The sequence below is a fragment of the Symphalangus syndactylus genome, chromosome 10 (genome assembly GCF_028878055.3).
Source record: "Symphalangus syndactylus isolate Jambi chromosome 10, NHGRI_mSymSyn1-v2.1_pri, whole genome shotgun sequence".
NCBI lineage: Eukaryota > Metazoa > Chordata > Mammalia > Primates > Hylobatidae > Symphalangus > Symphalangus syndactylus.
This window is the reverse complement of record NC_072432.2, coordinates 26,941,437-26,967,811: the sequence shown is the minus strand read 5'-3', so window position 1 is coordinate 26,967,811 and position 26,375 is coordinate 26,941,437. Positions and strand designations below refer to the sequence as shown.

Genomic DNA, 26,375 nt, shown 5'->3' with positions numbered 1-26,375 from the left:
ATGAAATTATTTTAGCTAAAATCAAGTGACACCAAACAGTAACTGCAATCTACATGAAAAACAAACAGCTCTGATAGAGACCATGTAGGAAGCAAGACAGTGTGATTTGGTCTTTCTTCTTCATTCTTCTCTTATCTATTTAATTTAAATAGCTGAATTATACAATGTCTACAAATTGTATTGCCAAGACTGTAACATATACAAATGTGACAATAATACAATGAAACAGGATTGGGACAAAGCTATAATGAAGAATTAACACCTAGGCAGGGGTGGCTCACGCCTATAATCCGAGCACTTTGGGAGGACAAGGTGGGCGGATCACTTGCGGTCAGGAGTTCGAGACCAGCCTGACTAACATGGAGAAACCCTGCCTCTATTAAAAATACACAATTAGCTGGGTGTGGCGACGCATGCCTGTAAGTAATCCCAGCTACTCAGGAGGCAGAAGCGTGAAAATTGCTTGAACCCAGGAGGCGGAGGTTGTGGTGAGCCGAGATCGTGCCATTCCACTCCAGCCTGGGCAACGAGAGCAAAACTCCATCTCAAAAAAAAAAAAAAAAAAAAAAAACCATAGATCACATAATAAGTTTAACAACATATTGTTGAGTTTTGAACATTTATAATGTTTATTATAACAATAGCAAAAGGGGGAAGAGGGCAATGGAGCTTTACAGGAGAAAATTGCTTTCTGCAAGTCTTTATCTTTTTGCTGGTAAGAAGTCCTGCCTCAGTGTTGATGGCTTCTGACTCACTGAGGTGGTGGTTGTGGCACTTTCACTATCTTTCAAGTAGAGACAAGGTCTTGCTATGTTGCCCTGGGTGTTCTCAAACTCCTGGCTTCAAGCAATCCTACTGTCTCGGAAAGGGCTGGGATTAAAGGTGTGAACTACCACACCCAGCCATTTTTTAAAATAACAATAAAGTTGGCTCTATCAATTGACTCCTCCTTTCATAAAACATTGCTCTGTAGCATGCGCTGCTGTTTGACAGCATTTTACCTACAGTAAAACTTCCTTCAAAATTGGGGCCTATTCTCTCAAACCTTGCTGCCACTTTATCAACTAAGTATAGGGCATATTCTACATCCTTTGTTGTCATTTCAACAATGTTTACACCATCTTCACAGGAAATAGATTCTATCTCAAGAAAGCACCTTCTTTGTTCATCTATGAGAAGATATTCATTCAAGTTTGACCATGAGATTGCAACATCTTCAGGCTCCACTTCTAATTCTAGCTCTCTTGCTACCACCACATCTGCAGCCTCCATCAAAGTCTTGAATCTCTCAGTCATCCATGAAGGACAGAATCAACTTCTTTCAAACTGTGGTTCACGTTGATATTTTGACCTCCTCCCACAAAACACAAATGTTCTTAATGGTACCTAGAATGGAGAATTCTTTCCAGAAAGTTTTCAATGTACTTTGCCCAGATCCGTCAGAGGAATCACCCTCTATATAGCAGCCATAGCCTTTCGAAATGTGTTTCTTAAATCAGACTTCTACGTCAGATTGACTCCTGGATCCACAGACTGCAGGATGGATGTTGTTAGCAGGCATGAAAAGAACATTTTCTTGTACATCTTCATCAGAGCTCTTAGGTGACTAGGTACATTGTCAAAGGGTTACTAATTGGCCTACATTCGATATTGTTGTGTCTTAGGGAAAAGGGAGGCCTGAGGAGAGTAGAGATGAGGGAACAGCCAGCTGGTACAGCAGTCAGAACACATACAACATTTATTAACTTCACCTCACAGTAACATCAAAGGTCACTGATCATACATAACCGTAACATATAATAATGAAAATGTGTGAAATATTATGAGAATTAACAAAAAGGGACAAAGAGTCACTAAGTGAGCACATGCTGTTGGAAAAATGAAACCGATAGACTTGCTTACTCCAGGGTTGCCGCAAACCTTCAATTTGGTAAAAAAGAAAAAAACCATGCAATTCCTGTGAAGTACAATAAAAAGAAGCCCAATAAAATGAGATATGCTTAAGAAAAAAAAAGATATGCTTATACATCTTACTAAAATTAAGTACAGTCTAGCAAGTTAAGATAAAGATAGCCCTACAACCACCACTAAGAAAATAACCCAAGAAAAATCGTTTTAAAAATCATAAAGGCTAGGCCAGTGAGCCAAACACCTGTAGTTCCCAGCACTTTGGGAGACTAAAGCAGGAGGATAGCTTGAACCCAGGAGTTTGACACCAGCCTGGGCAACATACCCAGTGACTATAAACAATAAAAAACTTAGGCATGATGGCATATGGCTGTAGTCCCTGCTGCTTGCGAGGCTGAGCAGGGAGGATCACTTGAACCCAGGAGGTTGATGTTGCAGTGACCGTGACAGTGCCACTGCACTCCAAACAGGGTGACAGAGCAAGACCCTATCTCAAAAAAATGCATAAAATAAAATAAAAATGAAAAATAAAAGAAATGAAAATGGTACACTAGAAAGTATCTATAGATGGTATCCAACTTAAAATCATTCTACTTACAGTTTTTCAACTTTACCACCATGATGCAAACGCGATACACATTAGTACAATATTCTCTTGTGATGCTGGGCAGCGGCAGCAAGCCACAACTTCCAGTCAGCCACGCCATCATGAGACTAAACAACCAATGCTTGCTTGTCCAGTGAACCGTGTAGACAGATGATTTTTCCCAACTATAGGCTATGTAAGTGTTCTGAGCATGTTTAAGGTAGGCTAGGCTAAGCCAAGATGTTAGATAAGTAAGGTATACTTCTTTTTTTTTTTTTATAGTGATGGGGTCTATGTTGCCTAGGCTGCAGTGAAGTGGCTGTTCACAGATGCAATAATCACACACTAAAGCCTCAAACTCCTGGGCTCAAATAATACTCCTGCCTTATCAGAATGTAAGCTCATCATAACTCAAGAAGCATCTGTACTTAAGATTAAAAAAGTAGAAATAAAAAAAAAAACAAAAAACAGGAACTAAGTAGTCATAAGAAAAAAAAAATGGGCAGGCTGCCAATCCAGGACCAAGGGGTAAGGCCATGTCAATGGGTCTACAGAACAGAATATCAAGGCACAAAGCACTATTTTCAAGTCTCAGAACTGAATGGAATTTGTCCTGCAGACTTACAAATCTGCTTTAAACCCCTTTTTTCCTTCCAGTTTATCTCTTTTGGAATGGGAATGCTTCTCCACCTGTCCAACCAATGCATCTCAGAAACAGATAACTTGTTTTCTATGTATCACAGCTTTAGAAATTGAAGTTATTATTATTATTTTTTTTTAGACAGAGTCTCACTCTTGCCACCCAGGCTAGAGTGCAATGGCACAATCTCGGCTCACTGCAACCTCTGCCTCCCAGCTTCAAGCGACTCTCCTGCCTCAGCCTCCCGAGTAGCTGGGACTACAGGTGTGTGCCACCACACCTGGCTAATTTTTGCATTTTTTGTAGAGACAGGGTTTCACTGTGTTAGCCAGGCTGGTCTTGAACTCCAGCCCGCCCAAAGTCCTGAGATTACAGGCGTGAGCCACCAGAGATGCCCAGCAGAGAGAGAAATTTTGCTTCAGGATTAACCAGTCTTAATCCATCGCCAATTCCGATGATTCAGAAGATGAGATTTGGGACTTTCTGAGTTTATTATATTCAGGTAAGATGTGAGACTTACTTACAGAGTTTACATCAAAATGGATTAACACTTTTGCGGGCTATTGGGATACAGCGCATCTATTTTGTATGTGGAAAGAACATAAATTTTGGGGGGTCCAGAAGGCAGACTGCTATGGGTTGAACTGTGGTCCCCAAGAAATGTATGTGAAGTCCTTAATCTCCAGTATCTTAGAGAGTAACCTTATTTGGAAAAAGGATCATTGCAAATGTAATTAGGAGAAGGTCACATGATGGAGTAGGGCAGGCCCCTAATCCAATATGACTGACCTCCTAATAAGAAGATAGCCATATGGAGACAGAGACAAAGGAAGAATGGAATGTGAAGATAGAAGCAGAGATTAGGGTGATTAAAAAAAAAACCAACAACAAAAACTGTCAACCATTGACAGCCATCACTAGAAGCTAGGAAGCATGAACAGATTTCCCTTAAGAGTTCTCAAAAGGATCCACCCAGCTGATATCTTGATTTCAGACTTGTAGCCTCTTTAATTGTAAGAAGAAATTTCTGCTGCTTCAAGTCACCCAGTTTGTGGTATTTTGTTACAGCAGCCCTACTACAGGGGGTGTATGAAAAATTGGCTATGAGCTGGTCATATGTTAGAATTGGGTGATGAATGTACCCAGGGTGTTTGTTACATTATTGCTTACTGTTTTACATATTTGACAATTTCAGAAATAAATTCTTAATAAAAGAATGTTATAATAAGTAGATTAAGTATTGAAGCTTTAAAAGCAGAAGCAAACAAGTTAGAAAACATTTGAATAAAATTGGAAATAAGCCCCAAAGCTGTTCTTTATATCAGGCATAAAAGAAATTGATCAAGGCTAGCCCAGTGGCTCACATCTGTAATCCCAGCACTTTCAGAGGCCAAGGTGGGCAAATCACCTGATATCAGGAATTCCAGACCAGCCTGGCCAACATGATGAAACCCCGCCTCTACTAAAAATACAAAAAAAAGTTAGCTGAGCACGGTGGTGGACACCTATAATCCCAGCTACTCGGGAGGCTGAGACAGGAGAATGGCTTGAACTCGGGAGGAGGAGGTTGCAGTGAGCCAAGATCGCACCACTGCACTCCAGCCTGGGAAAAAGAGTTAGATTCCATCTCAAAAAAAAAAAGAAAAAAATTTTTTTGGTTAAGAGTTTAGATAGGCCAGGCGCAGTGGCTGACGCCTCTAATCCCAGCACTTTGGGAGGCCGAGGCGGGTGGATCACAAGGTCAGGAGATTGAGACCATCCTGGCTAACACGGTGAAAGTCGTCTCTACTAAAAATACAAAAAAAATTAGCCGGGCGTGGTGGAGGGCACCTGTAGTCCCAGTTACCAGAGAGGCTGAGGCAGGCGAATGGCGTGAACCCCGGGAGGTGGAGCTTGCAGTGAGCCGAGATCACGCCACTGCACTCCAGCCTGGGCAACAGAGCAAGACTTCGTCTCAAAAAAAAAAAAAAAAAGAGAGTTTAGATAAAGGAAAAAACTCCATTTAAATGTTTATGTGAAGAAAACCATAATGGATTACATGGCACAACAACAGATTTGAAAAATTAAAACCAGTTTGTAAACATTAACCATCACAGTTACTTATATTCCCTTAAAAATGATCTATATGCCCCTAGTGTCACATAAGATACATTAATCTAGGAGTCTACTTCACTCAGACTTTTTGCAACTAGCATGCATTCCTTTGTTTCTTCATCACTGTGGGGAACAGGTGGTACATACAAAAGATTATTGACATAACCCTATAAAAAGATTATCACATGGTGTGTTATCTGGGAATTTAAATGGTCACGATTCCAGGATACGTCAATGCTATCAACTTTCAAAAAAAAAATAAATCTGACCTATAATGGGGGGGGCCAGCTGGGGGTAGGGGAGAAAGAGGCAAACTGTGTATCCTGGAACTTTGTAGCTGGAAAAAAAAATTACCAGCAGCAGCAGTCTGATCAAAACTGCAACTTGTTGCCCACCTGGACAACCCATCTCTCTTTTCTAGAAATTAGCATCTATGCTCAATTTCTAATGATGGAATGGTGCCTAGGTACTCATGTTTGTCTAGGTGAAAATAGCTTCTAAATCCAGGTGCTTATACCAGAATTGCTCTCCTGGAAATTTAGGACTGAGACATTGAGTCAGTTACCTGTAGGGTAACCTGTAGAATCACAGATTTCTCAAATTTGACCTGTCTTATTTTGATAAGATGTTGCCCGGCAATGTAACCTTCCCTGAAGTATCAGTTTTTGTAAAATCTCCCAATAAATTTCTTATCAGATTATATTAAATACCTATCATCTAGAGTACTCCAGAAGCCAAATAATTAAAAAAAAAAAAAAACAACGGAGATAGAGCCAGGCATAGTGGCTGACTGTAATCCCAGCATTTTGGGAGGCTGAGGTGGAAGGATAACTTGAGGCCAGGAGTTCACGACCAGCCTGGGCTATATAGCAAGACGCTGTCTCTCTACCAATTCTACCAATATTTTTTTAAAAAACTAGATGTAGTGGTGGCACCTGTACTCCTAGTTACTCAGGAGACTGAGGTGGGAGGACTGATTGCTTGAGGCCCGCTTGAGTGGACATAACTGTCCACTGCACTCCACCCTGGGGTGACGGAGTAAGACTCTGTCTCTAAATAAATAAATATTACAAAAAGAAAAGTACTGAGATAGGCAATGTTGGTGAGTGAGATTACAGATTTTAATCTCATGAACGACTTTAAGTTAGCTACTATACACTGCCATTTCCAAAAGTTTAGATTGGAATGCTTGCTGCCTTTGGTAGCCAAGAGAAAAGAAATAACAATGAGAGATACTATAGTGCCATTCTTCCACAGTCCTTATCAAATAAATAGGCCTTTGAGTCTTGGAACTGTTGAGAGTAAGAATGCAAATAATGTATCAAGTTGACAAGCACAAAAGACACGAAGAGGCCAGGCATGGTGGCTCACGTTTGTAATTCCAATACTTTGGGAGGCCAAGGCAGGGGGTTGTTTGAATCCAAAAGTTCAAGACCAGCCTAGGCAACATAGTGAGATCCCATCTCTACAGAAAATAAAACAAAGTAGCCAGAAATGATGGTGCATGCCTGTAGTCCCAGTTACTCAGGAGGCTGAGGTGGGACGATTGCTTGAGGCTGGGAAGTAGAAGCTACAGTGAGCTGTAATTGCACCACTGCACTCCAGGCTGGGCAACAGTGAGGCCATTTTGGAAAAAAAAGAAGAGGGGAGGGAGAAGGGAGGAAAGACTACAAGAAACAAATATAATGAATAATAGTTTACTATTCCTGAGAAAAAGAGAATACCAAGTGTAAGAGAATGTGTAACTAGGGTTGGGGAGAGGGGGCTGGAGAGAGAGAGAACACACAAAGACAACAGAGAGAAGTCAAATAGAAAATTTCAAAATGAGAATCAGCTGATATATCAAAAAGAGCAAAAGAATTTTTTTACAGATAGAACTGCAAGATTTTGCTTTTCAAAATGATTCAATTCTCCAGAAAAGAAAAATTAATTTAAGCACTCATCTAAGTAACTAGTATAAAGTGCCAAGCAAAAATAAACATTTATTAAATATAGACAAATGCAAATATATTCAATGCTTTCATACAAATATGACTATTAGGGGCCTTATTATAATCTCATTAATACATGCCAGTGAACAATTTGTAGACACAAGACTTGTTTTACAAACAGGGTAATATGTTCCATGAACATAAGCCAGGAAATTAAAACTTAGTGTCTATCTCTTCATTCTAAGAAATGTTTCAATTAACTCAGTGTGTGTGTGTGTGTGTGTGTGTGTGTGTGTTCTATCTCAGGTGGTGGTGATGCACCTAGCACTTATATTCTTGAAATGGAAAACCCATTCTGATATTTCTTCCTCCCTCTTCTCTGTCACATTAAACTGATCACCAGGCTGGTCAGCTGAAGCTCTTACATATTACTGAATGTCTCTGTCCCATTGTTCCTACTATTTCAGATCCTCATTAGTACCTCTGGGACACTGTCGAGTCTAAATAGATTTTAGGTCTCTTGTCTCTTCTATCTTCCATCTCCCAATCCTCCTTCCCCCGATCCATTAGAATGACAGGCCTAAGCATATCCTTTCTGAACATAAAAACCCTTCAACAGGGATAAACTTTAGGCTCCTTAACATGATGCATGAGGTGCTTGAACATCTGACCCTTGACAGTCTCTCTCAGCATTCTGCCTAGCACATTCAGGATCTTAATAACACTACCCTTCCCCCTGCCACCATCCCAAATCCCTCCCACTGCTCACCACTGTCCTTGTTATTTCCCACTTCAAAGCTTCTGCTCCTTCAATCTGTAAAATTAACAGCCACTCGTGTGCTCCTTCCTTTCTCCTCTCTTCACAGCCAGCACCTGGAGTTTTCTTACTCTTAGGAAAAACTGCCACCTTTTCTAAGATACCTCCCTCCCTCTTTCCTCAGTCCTGTTAAAGGTTAGGTGGACATTAGCTGTTCCTCGAAAATCCTTGCACATATTACTGTTCAGCAATCACTGATTTATGCACATCTATCCACCATACAGACCTGGCACATACAAGAGGACATGCCATAAATGAGGACAAGATGAATGAGCAGATAGATGAAATGTTCAACTTCCCTATTTACCTGAAACCTCATTTTTGGGAGTCCTAAAACCCATAAAGAATATTTAGTGCTTTCGAAAATATCTTTTACTTGGCCAGGCGCAGTGGCTCACACCTGTAATCCCAGCACTCTCGGAGGCTAAGGCCACTGGATCACTTGAGGTCAGGAGTTCGAGCCCAGCCCGGCCAACATGGCAAAACCCCGTCTCTACTAAAAACACGAAAATTAGCCGGGCATGGTGGTCCATGCCTATAATCCCAGCTACTCAGGAGGCTGGGGCATGACGAGAATCGCTTAAACCTGGGAGACAGAGAGGGTGCACTGGGCCAAGTTCACAACACTGCACTCCAACCTGAGTGATGGAGTGAGAATCTGCCTCAAAAAAAAAAAAAAATAGCTGGGTGTGGTAGTGTATGCCCGTAATCCCAGCTACTTGAGGGGCTATGAGAGGAGAACTGCTTGAACCTGGGAGGCAGAGGTTGCAGTAAGCCGAGATCTCAGCACTGCACTCCAGCCTGGGCGACAGAACAAGACTCCATCTCAAAAAAAAAAAAAAAGTCCTGGCCAGCGCGGTGGCTCACACCTGTAATCCCAGCACTTTGGGAGGCCGAGGTGGGCAGATCACGAGGTCAGGAGATTGAGACCATCCTGGCCTGTAGTCCCAGCTACTTGGGAGGTTGAGGCAGGAGAATGGCTTGAACTCGGGAGGTGGAGGTTGCAGTGAGCCGAGACCGTGCCACTTGCACTCCAGCCTGGGCCACAGAGCAAGACTCTGTCTCAAAAAAAAAAAAAAAAAAAAAAAATTTTACACAGACATTAAATATACTGATAAAAACTTAACTGCTATCCACTACTATTACTTTTGGAAAAAAATAAGGGGGAGACAGGTTAGCAATTTCTAAGACTTCCATTAGGTTTACTCTTACAATTAGATGACATCATGTTTTTTGATGTTTTTGTTTGTTTCTTTGGCCTATGATCATCCTTCCTATACTTATAAACACTCTTTACTTCAGGGCCATCCAATAAAGAAGGACAATTAAAAATATATATATATATACAAATATACATGATATACTCATCATCTGCTAACTACTCTCTATGGAAACTGCAGCTTTCTAAAATGAATGCTTCCTTGACTCTGAAGAATACAAGCTTCTACCCCCAAAAAGTTCACAAATCTCTTTGTTGCCACAATCTTCACATTTCTGAAAACTTATTAAAAGGTAATTTTAACAAAATATGTCAGTGAAATCATGAGTTAATGCATGTAACAGAAGAAAATATTAGCAGTCAAAATATAAAAATAGGATCCAATGGTTTAAATTTTACAAAAACTGGCCACTGGCCAGGCGTGCTAGCTTACGACTGTAATCCCAGCACTTTGAGAGGCTGAGGTAGGAGGATTCCTTGAGACCAAGAGTTAGAGACCACCCTGGGCAACATAGGGAGATCCTGTCTCTATAAAAAATCAATAGACCAGGCACACTGGCTCACACCTGTAATCTCAGAACTTTGGGAGGCAGCCAAGGTGGGCGGATCACTTGAGGCCAGGAGTTCAAGCCCAGCCTGACCAATGTGGCGAAAACCTGCCTCTACTAAAAATACAAAAAAATTAGCTGGGAGTGGTGATGCATGCCTGTAATCTCAGCTACTTGGGAGGCTGAGGCACGAGAATTGCTTAAACCCAGGAGGTAGAGGTTGCAGTGAGCCAAGAGTGAACCACTGCACTCCAGCCTGGGTGACAGAGCAAGACTCTGTCTCAAAAAATAAAACAATAAAAAAAAAATAAATAAATAAATAAAAGGAAGTTAAGCTATGAGAACACAAAGGGATCAGAATGATACACAATGAAATTTGGGGACTTGGGGGAAAGGATGGGAATGGGGTGAGAGATAGAAGACTACACATTGGGCACAGTGTAAACTGCTTGGGTGATGGGTACACCAAAATCTCAGAGATCACCACTAAAGAACTTAGTCATGTAACCAAATACCATGTGTTCCCCAAAAACCTATTAAAATAAATAAATATTTTTAAAACTGGCCATTATTGGCCGGGCGTGGTGGCTCACGCCTGTAATCCTAGCACTTTGGGAGGCCGAGGCAGGCGGATCATGAGGTCAGGAGATCGAGACCATCCTGGCTAACACAGTGAAACCCCGTCTCTACTAAAAATACAAAAAATTAGCTGGGCGAGGTGGCGGGCACCTGTAGTCCCAGCTACTCGGGAGGCTGAGGCAGGAGAATGGCGTGAACCCTGGGGGGTGGAGTTTGCAGTGAGTCAAGATCGTGCCACTGCACTCCAGCCTGGGCAACAGAGCGAGACTCTGTCTAAAAAAAAAAAAAAAAACTGGCCATTATATATTTAACAACATGTAAAAAACTTAGCAGGTCAATGCAGTGAATTCTGCTATTTAGATACACAATAAAGATATTCTAGCAAATTTTTTTCCTAGTACTCACAAAATTTCATTTTTTTTCTAAATTCCACAATGTTCTAGCCACATAGGATTATTTTTCATTCTCTGAACATGCCTACCACTTCTTCCCTTTGCACCTGCTATCCTAAGGTTACGTCGCTTTCTCTGCCTGAAATTTTTATTCGATCCTTTTCTGCACAGGTCAAATGTCTAATTATTCTGCAAAGCCCCAGAAGCTCTTTGTACGCCTTACTCAATTCCTGAGACAAGAATAATCCCTCCTTTCATTATTTACCCATAATACTCCATTCAGCCTTATTATTATGTAATACATATTTTAATTTTCATACATGTATTTACTTGTCTTCCTACTTGAGGAGGGGAACCCCCTATTTTATTTATCCTTGAATTCCTGGTATCTAACACAATGCTTGATACAAAGTAGGTCCACAGTAAATGCCCAGTAAATAAATGTTCCCAAACTTATCCTTTATGAGCTACCATCCAGTAAGGACTGATGTCTTCCAAACCATTTTCCAATCATTCCTGTCATTGCAGAATTGCATGCCCCATTATTAGGCATAAAGAATATATATGAACAAAATCTTATTATTAACTTTTATTTTTTTCAGACAGGGTCTCACTTTGTTACCTAGGCTGGAGTACAGTCACACAATCATAGTTCACTAAAGCCTTGATCTCCCAGGCTCAAGTGATCCTCCCACTTCAGCCTCTCGAGTAGTGGGGAGGGACTACAGGCAAGCACCACCATGCCCGGCTAATTGTTTTTCTTGTTTGCAGAGGTGGGGTCTCAGAATGTTACCCAGGCTGGTCTGGTACTCCTAGGCTCAAGCATTCCTCCCACTTCAACCTCCCAAAGTACTGAAATTATAAGTGTGAGCCACCACACCCGGTCCATTAACTTTTTTTCTTTTTTGTTTTTTTGCTTACTGTTCTTTTTTGAGACAGGGTCTTGCTCTGTTGCCCAGGCAGGGGTACAGGGGCACAATCACGGTTCACTGCAGCCTCGACCTCCTGGGCTCAAGGGATCCTCCCACAGCAGCCTCTTGAGTAGATGAGACTACAGACGCGTGTGCCTCCCCACACCTGGCTAAATTTTTTCTTTTTTGTAGAGATGGGGTCTCACTTGTTGTCCAGGCTGGTCTCAAACTTCTGGGCTCAAGCGATACTCCTGCCTGGGTGTCCCAAAGTGCTAGGACTACAGGCATGACTGAGCCTATTCTAACAGTAAGTAGAACAAAACAAATCATCATCAACAAAAATCCAACAAACATAAAGTGATCGCATATATGAAAAGCAATAAAAAGGAAAGAAATAGAAGAAAAAAAGTAAACTTGATAAACAGATACACCATGTTTCTGGAAGGAAAGATTCAATATTGTAAAAATATATTCATCCCTAAAACAGTATTTCACTGTAACTCTAATATAGTCTAAATTGTGCTTTTATTAGTCCTAATGTTCATCTAGAAAAATAAATACATGATAATATTTGTCTTACCATGTACTAAAATGTATATAAAGCCACAATAATTTAAAATAGTGTGTGTGGTGCCAGGATAAATAGACATACCAACGGAACACATAAAAAGTCCAGAAACATATTCAAGTATTCAAGAATTTAGTAATGATTCAAATAATATTTCAAATCACAATGGAAAACATAGATTATTCAGCAATAGTGTTGAAAAAGTTGACTAACCAGGTGGGAAGGGAAAGTTGGGCACATATCTTACCATATTCTAAAATTAATTCTAGGCTAATAAAATGTTTATATCTAAATAATTCCTTCTTTGGTAGACCTTCGCTCCTTTTCTACTTCAACATTTTAGTCTTAAAGCCATGAGATGGGGCTGGGCTCATATGGTGGCTCATGCCTGTAATCCTAGCACCTTGGGAGGCCAGAGCAGGCAGATCACTTGAGCTCAGGAGTTCAAGATCAGCCTGGGCAACATGATGAAACCTCAACTCTACAAAAAAATACAAAAAACTTGGCCAGGTGTGATAGGTGCGCCTGTAGTCCCACATACTTAGAGGGCTAAAGTGGAAGGACTGCTTGAGCCCAAGAGGTCGAGGCTGCAGTGAGCCAAAACTGCACCACTGCACTCCAGCCTGGGTGACAAAGTGAGACCCTGCCTCAAAAAAAAAAAAAAAAAAAAAAGCCATGAGGTGGGTTCAACCATAGTAATTATCCATGCTGGGGAGGAGGGGGCAGTCCAACACAAGTATAAGAGCCTGAGTAAGGCTGGCTCCCCTAAGAGGTTGGGGATAGGGGTGGGGACAATCTCAGAGCAAGGCGAAAAGATCAACCAAAGTGGAAGTAGTGAATTGAAGTTGAATATCAAATCCCAAGAGGGGTGAAAAGGACTGGCATGCAGGAAAGCAGCAGCAACCCTGAACTGGGTTAGAATAGCATCTGCGTTAGGTAGAACAGCAACAGAAGGTATGTCAAAACACTAGAGATGATCAAATAAGTAAACTATTAAAAATATTGAGTCAGGTGTCTGTCTGAGAATCATAAATACAGGGGAAAAAATTAAAATGAACCCTGTTGTGTTGGGTTAGATTTGGAGAAGTTACCATGAGCATATGGAGTTCAGTATACAGAGATGGATGCAGTAATAGAGATTTGTGTGTGTATGTATATTCACATAAAGAATCAAAAGTATTGTGACCTCACAGCTTGTTCTTTTTGTTTTTTGAAACGGAGTCTCATTCTGTCGCCCAGGTTGGAGTGCAGTGGCACAATCTCGGCTCACTGCAACCTCCGCTTCCCAGGTTCAAGCAATTCTCCTGTCTCAGCCTCCCCAGTAGCTGGGATTACAGGCGTCCACCACCATGGCCAGCTAATTTTTTCTTTTTTTTGAGACAGAGTCTCACTCTGTTGCCCAGGCTGAGGTGCAGTGGCGTGATCTCGGCTCACTGCAACCTCCGCTTCCCAAGTTCAAGCAATTCTCCTGCCTCAGCCTCCTGAGTAGTGGGATTACAGGCGCCCGCTACTACACCAGGCTAATTTTTGTATTTTTTAGTAGAGACGGGGTTTTGCCATCTTGGTCAGGCTGGTCTTGAACTCCTGACCTCGTGATCCACCTGCCTGGGTCTCTCAAAATGCTGGGATTAGAGGCATGAGTCAGCAGGCCCAGCCAATTTTTTTTTTTTTTTGAGACAGAATCTCACTCCGTTATCCAGGCTGGAGTGAAGTGGTGTGATCTTGGCTCACTGCACCCTCTCTGTCTCCAGGACTCAAGTGATTCTCGTCATGCCTCGGCCTCCCAAGCAGCTGGGATTACAGACGTGCACTACCATGCTCAGCTAATTTTTGTATTTTTAGTACAGACGGGTTTCATTGGCTAGGCTGGTTTCTAACTCCGGACCTCAAGTCATCCCGCTGGCTTCGGCCTCCCAAAGTGCTAGGATTACAGGCATGAGCCATCACGCCTGGCCCACAGTTTTCTACATAGATATAGAAACAATAGATGTGAATTTATAGAAATATGTATCTCCATAGGAATACACACACACACAAACACACATTTCCTAGCCATGCTGACTGAGAGTAGCAATAACCCACACCTAGCACCCACTTTGGCTTCTAAATATTATTCTCACCTAAAAGAAATCAAGGTTCCTCAGAGAAATGGTGATTTCAGAACCACAGCAGGAATAATATAAGATGAGCCTAGATTATACTTGTTGTGTCAGAAGTAGAGAAATGCTTCTCTGAAATGATAGGTCAAAAGGCACAGAAGCCAGCTTAAAGAGGTCCCACCAGGCAAACGTGAGGCAGTATGAACATCAAAATAAATGACATTAGTGGAATATGACCCATTAAAATAAAATAGCATAAGTCCATACTAATACAAATAATCAGGAAGTAAAGAAAGCTTCACCTTACAGTGGAATGTCAACTGATGAATGTAAAACAAAAGGGTGAAATTAGAAAACCACTACTTGCCGTCAATCCTAGTCATAAATTAGGTCAAGAAACATCAATGAATGCTAAAATTAGTGAGGAAAAGGCACAAGGAACAAGATGTTTATATATGAAGTACTTCCCCCATAAAATCTATACTGACTATAAAGAGAAAAAAGATAAACCTCACAGTGGAGAAAACTGACAGACACACCTTAACCAAGTGATCAAGGAAAAACTGAAATTATGTACCACCTGATAAGATGCAAAGAACACAGAATCACATATGTGATACTCCTGCTAAAAACATAACTGTATTTAATCATGATGAAACATCAGGCAAATCCAAATAGGCGGTCATTCTACAAAATAACTGGCCTGTAATATTCAGAAGTATCAAAGTTATGAAACTCAGGGAAAGACTGAGTTACTATTTGAGATTTAAAAAGACCAAAGAGGCCCGGGTGGGGTGGCTCACGCCTGTAATCCCAACACTTTCAGAGGCTGAGGCAGGCAGATCACTTGAGGCCAGGAGTTCGAGAGCAGTCTGGCCAACACGGCAAGGGCCTGTCTTTACTAAAAGCACAAAAAAATTAGCTGGATGTGGTGGTGCACACCTGTAATCCCAGCTACTCGGGAGGCTGAGGCACAAGAATCACTTGAACCCAGGAGGTGGAGGCTGCAGTGAGCCGAGACTGCGCTACTGCGCTCCAGCCTGGGTGACAGAGTGAGATTCTGTACAAAAATAAAAAAATAAATAAAAAGACCAAAGAGTCAAAATGCAGTTTGTGATTCTTTTGCTATAAAGAATATGCCTAGGCCAGGCGCGGTGGCTCACGCTTGTAATCCCAGCACTTTGGGAGGCCGAGGCGGGCGGTCACGAGGTCAGAAGATCGAGACCACGGTGAAATCCCGTCTCTACTAAAAATACAAAAAAATTAGCCGGGCGTGGTGGCGGGCGCCTGTAGTCCCAGCTACTCGGAGAGGCTGAGGCAGGAGAATGGTGTCAACCCGGGAGGCGGAGCTTGCAGTGAGCCAAGATTGCGCCACTGCACTCCAGCCTGGGCGACAGAGCGAGACTCTGTCTCAAAAAGAAAAAAAAAAAAAAAAAGAATATGCCTATAAAAATATGAATGGGTTCCAAAGATCAGAGAGTAATAATGTATCGCTGTTAATTTCCTTATTTTTATGGCATATTGTATATTCCCAAGAGAATATCCTTCTTTATGGGAAACTCTGAAGTATTCAGGGGTGACAGCATATTATATTGGTAAGTTACTCTCAAATGGTTTAGGGAAGGAAGAGTTCTTTTGTACTATTCCTGCAACCTGTTTGTAAGTTTTAATGCTTTTAAAATTAAAAAGAAAAACAAGGTTTTTAAAAATGAACTTCCAAAGCACTAAAAAAAAAAAAAAAGTGCATTAATACAAAGATTTTCTTTGCACCGCATCAAAGGCAGAAACAATAATGAGCATTTGAGTAAATTACCTCAAAAATGTAAACTTCTGCATTAGAAAAAATTAACCTGCTAGAATCCCAACAACAAAAGCTATGAAGACGTAAAAAAATTAAAAACCAAATGTTAAATTATGGGAAAAAACACACACAGTAAATATATAAGACAAAATAATATGATCTCTAATATAAAACACTTTGTAAAAAAAATTATAATATTAAAATAAACAGATATGGAAGGTCAATTAACATACATGAATAATCTTCAAAAAAAAAACACTTTAAAATAATTAACCTTACCAGTACTCAAAGAAACTCAAACGTTTTAATATACTTTTTTACTAGAAAGAATAGCAAAGTTTTTTTAAGGGTAACACAGTGTACCTAACATAATATAGGGTTATGAGCAATCTCACATATAGCTAATACAGTGTAACTTCCAGAGGACAATTTCACACAATGTATTTATTGAAGCTTCCAAAATGTTCACACACTTTTACACAGATGCTAGCAGTGTATACTAAATGCCAGACACAAAACTGGGCCCCCCTTCAACCACAAAGGGTTGCTTAATTCAATTTACAGTTTGTTGAATCTCATGATATTTTGTATTACAGACTAAGTATCTATTAAAAATACAGCAGAAACACAATTTATTGACTCACAAAAGATGCTGTGTAAGTTTCAAAAGCAAACAAAAAATATAAGCAAAAATGATCAACTTTTTTGTAAGCATACACTATAAGCAAAAATACACAGAAAAAAACCTGGATGAGCCTGAAGAAGATTATGAATGATTTTTGTCTTATATTTATTTACTTGTCTGTATTCTCAAGTTTTTAAAATAAATATTAATTACAAAATAAAAAGTTTTTTTACACAAAAACATTTAAAATCTTAAAGCTGGCTGCAATTTCTTCCACGGATGGAATGTGTACCTTCAATTAAATAATCAAACTATATTTAAAGGTACATTGGGTAATGGTAAAACCTAAAATGCACAGGAGAATAAAACAATAATATATATGTACTAAACGAAGAAAAATATACAGGAAAAAAGCAAACTTTTTTTTTAAGGCCAACGATAAAAACCATATCTTGGGGTACAAATAACTTTGGGAGGAGGAGACAAGTAACATTCTAATATAGGACTGTTCTTCAAAAAAGAATGTATGATACACTGTAATGAATATTATGCAAAACAATAATTCAAATTTAACAGACTCTTGATACTTGAAAGAGCAAAAGAGGTCAGTAATTCATAAAGCACCAATCTGTAAGGATTAAAATATCCTGTAAATCGTAGAATACTAAATACCTAGGTTACTATAAAAGGTAACACAGTTTTGCTTGCTTTGTACTCCTGTGACCTTAGTAATATATTAATAACATTTTAGTAACTGTAGTTTGGTGTAGTAATTTTTTTTCCAAATCTCGCTGAATCTGATGGAGACCTGGGATTTTAAAAACACAAAAACTTCCTTTCTACTTCCCAGTAGTGATATTCAAACAGTAATAAAATAATATCCACTGTACCTTATTATAACGATCATGTGGAACCGACTGTAAAACAATTGGTTCCATTGTGGAAACATTGGCAAATTGTACCTCTGGAATATACAGGGCACAAACCACATGGGCCCAACCTAAAAATAAATAAACAAATGTCATCTTTTCAGTTTTATCAAAAGCAAATTAACATCATTAACTTCCTTAACAGATCCCTTAAATGTCTATTGAAACAAATGCACAACAAAGACATTAACAAATTCTCATTGCTGTCTTACTTCCATTGCTTGAGAATACTCAAACCACTACTAAAAAAAGCATTCTTAATCATTTCCCCAGTTATGATGTACAGTAACATAAATAAAGGGAAACATTTATAAATTCAGATGTTGGCACTAACACTTCTTATACAGGCAGACTAAATACTCAGATCAACACTACTTCTGAGAACCACTATAAAAGGAGTTTTTGAAAGTTTAATACTTATGATAAAATTTAATTATCTTAATCATTTTAAATGTCAACATGAAATTCTCTTAGTGTCAATATTTTTAATATTAGTAATAACAATCATTTCACTATTTTAATTTGAAATGTGTTAAATTTCACATTAAATTTTTTTTTTTTTTGAGATGGAGTTTCGCTCTTGTTGCCCAGGCTGGAGTGCAATGGCGCGATCTCGGCTCACCGCAACCTCCGCCTCCCAGGTTCAAGCAATTCTCCTGCCTCAGCCTCCCGACTGAAGGTATTAAAGAGCTGATATGATAGTGAGGAACTTCTGGGCTAAAACTGGAAAAAAATGAAAGTCCTAGGTACAGTTTTTGGCTACTTTTGCCCAGGAAACATTTGCCTATTTCAGAGAGAGCCGTGGTGAGGATGAAGGGTCCTTTTTTTTTTTGAGACAGAGTTTCGCTCTTGTTGCCCAGGCTGGAGAGCAATGGCACGATCTCGGCTCACCGCAACCTTCGCCTCCTGGGTTCAAGCAATTCTCTTGTCTCAGCCTCCCAAGTAGCTGGGATTACAGGCATGCACCACCACACCCGGCTAATTTTGTATTTTTAGTAGGGGTGGGGTTTCTCCATGTTGGTCAGGCTGGTCTTGAACTCCCAACCTCAGGTGATCCACCCACCTCAGCCTCCCCAAGTGATGGGATTACAGGCATGAGCACTGCGCCGAGCCTGAAGGGTACTTTTGACAAACTCAGAGGCCTAACAGTACAGGGATGTACATTCACAAACAACCAACAGAAAAAGGGAACAAGTAAACCCCTCTCCTTTCAGATGCAACAGTGAAGGGCAAACCAGGGGTAACAATACACAAAAAGTACATAGACCCTCAAAGAGACTACACCAGGCCTCTGACCATCTCAAACGGAAATTTGACGAAGGTAATCCTAAATTACAACCCCCAAGGCACTAAGCAGATGCAAATATACATCTATCCTCTCTAAAAGAAAATAGTATCATCTTGGCTACAAGTAATTTCTCCCCCTTTTTTTTTTTTTTTTTTTTTTTTAAAGACAAAGCCTTTGTCTGTCGCCCAGGCTGGACTGCACTGGCATGATTTCAGCTCACTGCAACTTCCTCCTTCCAGTTCAAGCAATTCTCCTGCCTCAGCTTCCCAAGTAGCTGGGATTACAGGTGCCCAACACCACACGGGGCTAATTTTTGTATTTTTAGTAGAGACGGTGTTTCACTATGTTGACCAGGCTGGTCTTGAACTCCTGACCTCAAGTGATCCGCCAGTCTCAGCCTCCCAAAGTGGTTGGAATACAGACATGAGCCACCACACCCAGCCTAAAATTTCCTCATTACACAAAATTTCCAGCACAATAAGTACCAAACACATGACAGACAAGACAATATGAATGAAAATAAGGAGAAACAAGAAAATCAAAACAGATCAGCATTTTGGAGTTATCAGATAAAGATTTTAAAATAAGTATGCTTACTATGATCAAGTACACACAAGACAAAATTCTAAATTGATGCAAATAACTGAAAACTATAATAATAAATCAAAATTCCAGAAGTAAAGAGGATATTTAGAAATCAGCCAGGCACAGTGGCTCACACCTGTAAGCCCAACACTTTGGAAGGCTGAGGCAGATCGCTTGAGATCAGGAGTTCAAGACCACCCTAGGCAACAAAGTGAGACCCCATCTCTACAAAAAAAAAACAATGAGTCAGGTGCGGCAGCATGCACCTATAGTCCCAGCTACTCAGGAGGTTGAGGTGGGAGGATTGCTTAAGCCCAAGAGTTGGAGGTTGCTGTGAACTATAATTGTGCCACTGCAATCCAGCCTGGGTGACAGAGACCCTATCTCAAGAAAAAAAAAAAAAATCAATGGGTGGGATTAACAATGGTTTAGACATGGATGAAAAGAGAATTAGTAGGAACAAAACAGGTCAGAAGAAATCCAGAATGTTAGCACAAAAGTAAGAAATACAAAAAATGGAATAAGACACATAGGCAGGCAGGTCTAACACACATATAATCAGAGTCTCAGAGAAATATGAGAGAGAAAATGGCACGAAAGCATTATCTGAATTGATAATACCTAAAAATTTTCCACAACAGAAGACCCAAAGCCACTGACTGAAGAACCACTATAAATCAGAGTAAATAAAGATATACACCAAGGAACAATAAAACTACAGAAAACTAAGGGAAAGAAATGAAAATCTTAAAGACAAAAGGCAAGTTATCAAACAAAAAACTGGATAACTAAATAAAGCCAGAAAACATTTTTTAAAAGATTTCCATTAAAGGGAACACCAAACAATTTTCCTTGAGTAATAGGAAAATGATTCCAGAAGGAAGCTCAGAACTGAAGAAAAATATAAAGAGTGATAAACATGTAGGTACATTCAATATATAATGAACATATAAAACAATAATGCCTTCACACTCATTTACAATACAAATGACCACTTACATTAAATATTAAAACACTGGTAGGGTTTGTGAATGTATGTAGCTTTCCTATAAAACTATAACAAAGACTGGAAAATGAACAGGTAAAAGAAGTCTATACGGTTTCATTCCACATTTCGTGTTAAGTGGTACACACAGGCCAGGTGCAGTGGCTCACGCCTGTAATCCCAACACTTTGGATAGCCAAGGCAGGCAGATCACTTGAGGTCAGGAGTTTCAGACCAGCCTGGCCAAAATAGTGAAACCATGTATCTACTAAAAATACAAAAATTAGCTGAGTGTTGTGGTGTGTGCCTGTAGTCCCAGCTACTCAGGAGGCTGAGGCAAGAGGACTGCTTGAACCTGGGAGGTGGAGGTTGTAGTGAGCCGAGATAGTGGCACTGCAGTCCAGCCTGGGCAACACAGCGAGACTCCATTTCAAAAAGAAAAAAAAAAGTGGTACACTCAGTAGCATGAATTTACTGATAAGAAAATTATAATCCCTACAGCAACCACTATATAGATAAATACAAATACTTGTGTATATATATAGGAAGAGATATGGCCAAAAAGGCAATTTAAAGCAATTTAATATAATTAAATTTAAATACAATACTAACTAGTTGCATTGTTAAACTGATTAAAATACAGCACTAAAAAATAATCACAAAAAGAACAGAAGAGAAATAAGAAATAAGAGGGAAAATCAATGTTACGAACAAACAACAGAAGACTTCTACTTCTGTCCAAGATAGACTAAGATAGTCAAGAGAAAGTCACAAGGGAAACTGGAAAATGTCTTGAATGGAATGGCAACAAATACAAAATTTATCAAAACTTGAGACATAGGCTGGGGGCAGTGGTTCATGCCTGTTAATCGCTTGAACTCAGGAATTCGAGACCAGCCTGGGCAACATGGTGAAACCCTGTCTCTACAACAAATACAAAAACATTAGCCGGATAAGGTGGCGTGCACCTGTAGTCCCAGCTACTCAGGGACTAAGGTAGGAGGATCGCTTGAACCCAGGAGGTCAAGGCTTCAGTGAGCCAAGATCACACCACTGCCCTCCAGCCTGGGTGACAAACTGAGACCCTGTCTCAAAACAACAACAGCAAAAAACAAAAAACAACAGAAACAAAAAAACACAACTTGTGGGATTCAATAAAAGCAATAGAGAGGAACTTACAGCATATACATTTTCATTAGAAAAGAATATCTAAAATAAAAGATCTAAGGTTCCACCTTTATAAGTTAGAAAACAAGAGGAAAATATAACACATAGTAAGTACTAGGAAGGAAATAATAAAGAACAGAAGTTTAACAAAATAGAAAACAGGGAGATGGCATAAAAAATTAACAAAGCCCAAAACTTTCTTTAAAAAAGTCAATAAAACTGAACAATTCTATTTGGACTGGTCAAAAAAATAAAAATAAAAACAAAGAAAAAAACAGAACACAAATCACCAACATCAGGAATAACAATGGGGTAATTACTACCATTGCTAGCAAAACTAACAAAATAATAATAAAATACTATTGGCGGCCGGGTGTGGTGGCTCGCGCCTGTAATCCCAGCACTCTGGGAGGCCAAGGTGGGTGGATCACCTGAGGTCAGGAGTTCAAGACCAGACTGGCCAACATGGTGAGATCCCGTCTCTACTAAAAATACAAAAATTAGCTGGGCATGGTGGTGCCTGCCTGTAAACCCAGCTACATGGGGAGCTGAGGCAGAGAATCACTTGAACCTGGGAGGTGAAGTCTGCAGTGAGCCGAGATCATGCCAATGCATTCCAGCTTGGGTGACAGAGCAAGACTCCATCTCAAAAAAAAAAAAAAAAAAAAAAAATACTATCGGCAATGTTAGTCCAACAATTTCAGCAACTTATACAAAGTAGTTAAATTTCTTGGAAAAACAGAGCTCACCAAAATTGACTTAAGTGTATAAAAATAGGTCAGGCCCAAGGGCTCAAGCCTGTAACCCCAACACTTTGAGAGGATGAGGCAGGAGGATAGCTTGAGCCCAGATGTTCGAGACCACCCTCGGCAACAAAGCGAGATCGCCTGTCTCTACAAAAAATACAAAAAGAAAAAAATACTGGCCAGGCATGGTGTGCCTGTGGTCCCACCTATTCAGGAGGCTGAGGCAGAAGGATCACTTGAATCCAGGAATTTGAAGCTACAGTGAGCTATGACTGCATCACTGCACTGTAGCCTGGGCAACAAAGTGATACACTGTTAAAAAAGAAAGAGAGAGAGAGAGAGAGAGAGAGAGAGAGAAAGGGGAAGGGAAAGGGAAAGGGAAGGGGAAGGGAAAGGGAAAGAGGGGAAAGGAATGTCCCTATAATTTTGTCAAAAAAAGAATTATCAAAAATTTTCCCAGAAAAGTTTCAGTTTCTCACGAAGTTCTATATAGAATTCAAAGAAAAATAACACCAAATTTACACAAACTGTTTCATTTTAAGTGACTAGCACAATCCTCAACAAACACCTGACAAAATCACTATAATTATTAAAGAAACAGAGAATGAAAGTACATGACAAAAATAAAATATATGTCAGGAGATGGACAAGTGAATTTACAGTATCCTAAGAGTTTCAGAGGATTCAGAAAGAGGAAAAAAAGCACATAGTAATGTTAAGTTTTTTAAGCTAATAGAGAGGGTAGAATGGAATGAGTGAAACAAACCAGAATAGGAAATATTTAATAAGATGGAAGGTTTACACCAGGTGCAGTGGCTCATTCCTGTAATTCCAACACTCTCAAAGCTGAGGCAGGAAAATCACTTGAGCCCAGGACTACAAAGCTACAGTGAGCTAGGATCCTGCTACTTGCACTTCAGCCTGAACAACAGAATGAAAACCTGTCACTTAAAAAAAAAAAAACAAAACTTTGGAATAGTGAAGACCTTTCTAACTAATAACTCAAAATACAGATGTCATGAAAGATTAATAAATTGAACAAAATTAAAATCAAAAACTCATGCATGGTAAAAAAATTTTTTTAAAAGCACACAATATAAACAAAGACTAACCAGATGGGCAAAAATTAGTCCAACTCATATCAAGGCAGCATAATAATATATAAGGGGCTCCTTATGAAGACTCCAATAAATCAAACTAAAAAGATCAACAATTGTGGCTGGGCATGGTGGTTCACACCCGTAGTCCCACCACTTTGGGAGACCAAGGTGGGTGGATCCCATCTCTACTAAAAATAGAAAAATCAGCTGGGCATGGTGGCGTGCGCCTATAATCCCCGCTATTCGGGTGAGTGAGGCAGAAGAGTCCCTTAAACGGGGGAGGCAGAGGCTGCGGTGAGCCAAGATCAAGCCACTGCACTCCAGCCTTCATGACAGAGGCAGACCCTGTCTCAAACAAAAAAGAAAAAGATCAACAACCAAGTCAAAAAACAGACCACAGAAGAGAAAAAACAAATTGCTCTTCAAACTATAAAAAGATGTGAACTTCACTAATATTAAGAGAAATGCAAAACTACTGCTTGGATATACAAACTTTTACCTGTTAGATTACCAAAGGTATGAAGAACAGCTTTTTTATTCATATATTGGAAAAACTGGGAACATATATTGGTAAAACTACAGGGCAAATAATTTGGAAGTATTCATCAAAATTAACTGCAAAACTCCTTTGACTCAATGTTTCCACCTATGGAAATTAATAATCCTATAGATATACTTGTATACAAGCAAAATGACATATATACAAGAGTTAGTCATCAAAGCAGAAGATGAGAAAGTGCATCAAGAACTGATTGATTAGATATTAGATAACATGGTTAAAAAGAAAAAAAAGCTCTATACTGATAACAAGATAAATTGTTCATGCCAGGTGCAGTGACTCACACCTGTAATCTCAGAACTTTGGAAGGCCGAGGCAGTAGGATCATTTGAGGTCAGGAGTTCAACACCAGCCTGGCCAACATCGTGAAACCCCATCTCTACTAAAAATATAAAAATTAGCCGGGCGTGGTGGCACATACCTGTAATCCCAGCAACTTGGGAGGCTGAGGCAGGAGAATCGCTTGAGCCCAGAAGGTGGAGGTTGCAGTGAGCTGAGACTGCACCACTGCACTCCAGCCTGGGCAAATGAATGAAGCTTCAAAAAAAAGAAAATCGAAGAAAAAAGAAAAGCAGTCTCAAAAAAAAAACAGATAAATTGTTCAGTGAAATGAATTAAGATGCAGAAGACTATATAATATTAACCCATTTGTATAAAGATGGAGGGAGTAAATAAGTCTTTGTCTATTCACATTTGAATATGCAAAAGAAACCTAGAAAGATATGCAAGAAAGTAATTACTACATAGTAGCAGGAAAGCTACTGATAAACTGGGCAGATGGGGAAGAGGAATAACAGTAAGAGTTTTCAACCTATTTTTAAATTCTGTACAATCTGACTGTAAAACATAGTCTGAAGATTAAACTGTAAAATATATATAGCTAGCCAAAATCATTCTACTTTTCCCTTTTATTTACTCACACCATTACTCTAGCCTATGCCAAAACTACTTTAGAGGTGGCTACCCAAAATGGAGAAGAGTACAGTAATAGCAGCTTAACCTTTTTTTAGCTGCCTCATCATACATGCCATGGTCTAATAAACTCATGTCTACACATTTCAGAATAGTACTGAGCTGTAGAAAAATATGATTTCTCTGACAAAGATAACTGAAAGTGGAGAAGAAAATGAGTAATATACAAGGGTTCACAGGAAAGCATACCAAAATATGATACAGAAGTCAGCTTTTTTTGTTGTTGTTGTTGTTGTTAAGACAGGGTCTCACTTTCACCCATCCCAGGGACTGAAGTACAGTGGTGTGACCATGGCTCATTGCAGCCTTGACCTCCCAGACTCAAGCTATCCTCCTGCTCAGCTTCCCAAGTAGCTGGAACTGCAGGCATGTGCCACCATGTGTAACTAAGTCTTTTTATTTTTATTTTTTATATTTACTTTTGCAGAGACCAAGGTCTCCCTATGTTGCCCAGGATGGTCTCAGACTCCTATGGTCCAGTGAGCCTCCTACCTTGGCCTCTCAAAGAGCTGGGATTACAGGTGTCAGGCAGCATACCCAGCCTAAAAGTCAACATTTCTTTATATTCAAGCAACAAGATCCTCAGAGTTAAATAAAATTAACATTCACAGGCCGGGCGCAGTGACTCAACGCTTGTAATCCCAGCACTTTGGGAGGCCGAGGAGGGCGGATCAGGAGGTCAGGAGATCGAGACCATCCTGGCCAACACGGTGAAACCCCGTCTCTACTAAAAATACAAAAAATTAGCCGGGCATGGTGGCGGGCGCCTGTAGTCCCAGCTACTCGGAGAGGCTGAGGCAGGAGAATGGCGTGAACCCGGGAGGCGGAGCTTGCAGTGAGCCGAGATTGCACCACTGCACTCCAGCCTGGGCGACAGAGCGAGACTCCGTCTCAAAAAAAACAAACAAAAAAAACATTCACTAGAAACATCATCTGTCTAGAGATACACAAAACAGAAAAAAAGAATTTAAAACAACAGATTTTAGGTCTAACAACAACAACAAAAAAATGTGGCTCATTTTTCAAAAAAAATTCCTAATATAAGAAACTATATCCATTTAAAAAAATACTTTTTTTTTTTTTGGAGACAGTCTCCTTCTGTCATGCAGGCTAATGGGCAATGGTACAATCTCAGCTCACTGCAATCTCCATCCCCCAAGTTCAAGCGATTCTCCTGCCTCAGCCTCCCAAGTAGCTGGGACTACAGGCAGGCCCCACCACGCCCAGCTAATTTTTCTATTTTTAGTAGAAACCGGGTTTCACTATGTTGGCCAGGCTGGTCTCGAACTCCTGACCTCAGGTGATCCACCTCCCTTGGCCTCCCAA

The 26,375-nt window shown here is 40.0% G+C and overlaps 1 protein-coding gene across 12 annotated transcripts in view; it reads right to left on the bottom strand.

Moving 5' to 3' along the window:
- The window catches only part of MLLT10 (MLLT10 histone lysine methyltransferase DOT1L cofactor), a 217,638-nt gene that overhangs the window by 138,482 nt on the left and 52,781 nt on the right, over nt 1–26,375 (bottom strand). For 10 of the 12 annotated variants that reach the window (XM_055296724.2, XM_055296726.2, XM_055296716.2 and 7 more), the window contains one exon: nt 17,609–17,718. The exons of 1 other annotated variant lie outside the window; for it this stretch is intronic. In XM_055296724.2, the coding sequence (XP_055152699.1) occupies nt 17,609–17,718 (110 nt within the window). Of the gene's footprint in view, nt 1–11,635; nt 11,724–17,608; nt 17,719–26,375 lie in introns of those variants that run through there. One more of the 12 variants, XM_055296730.2, reaches the window with a different exon arrangement.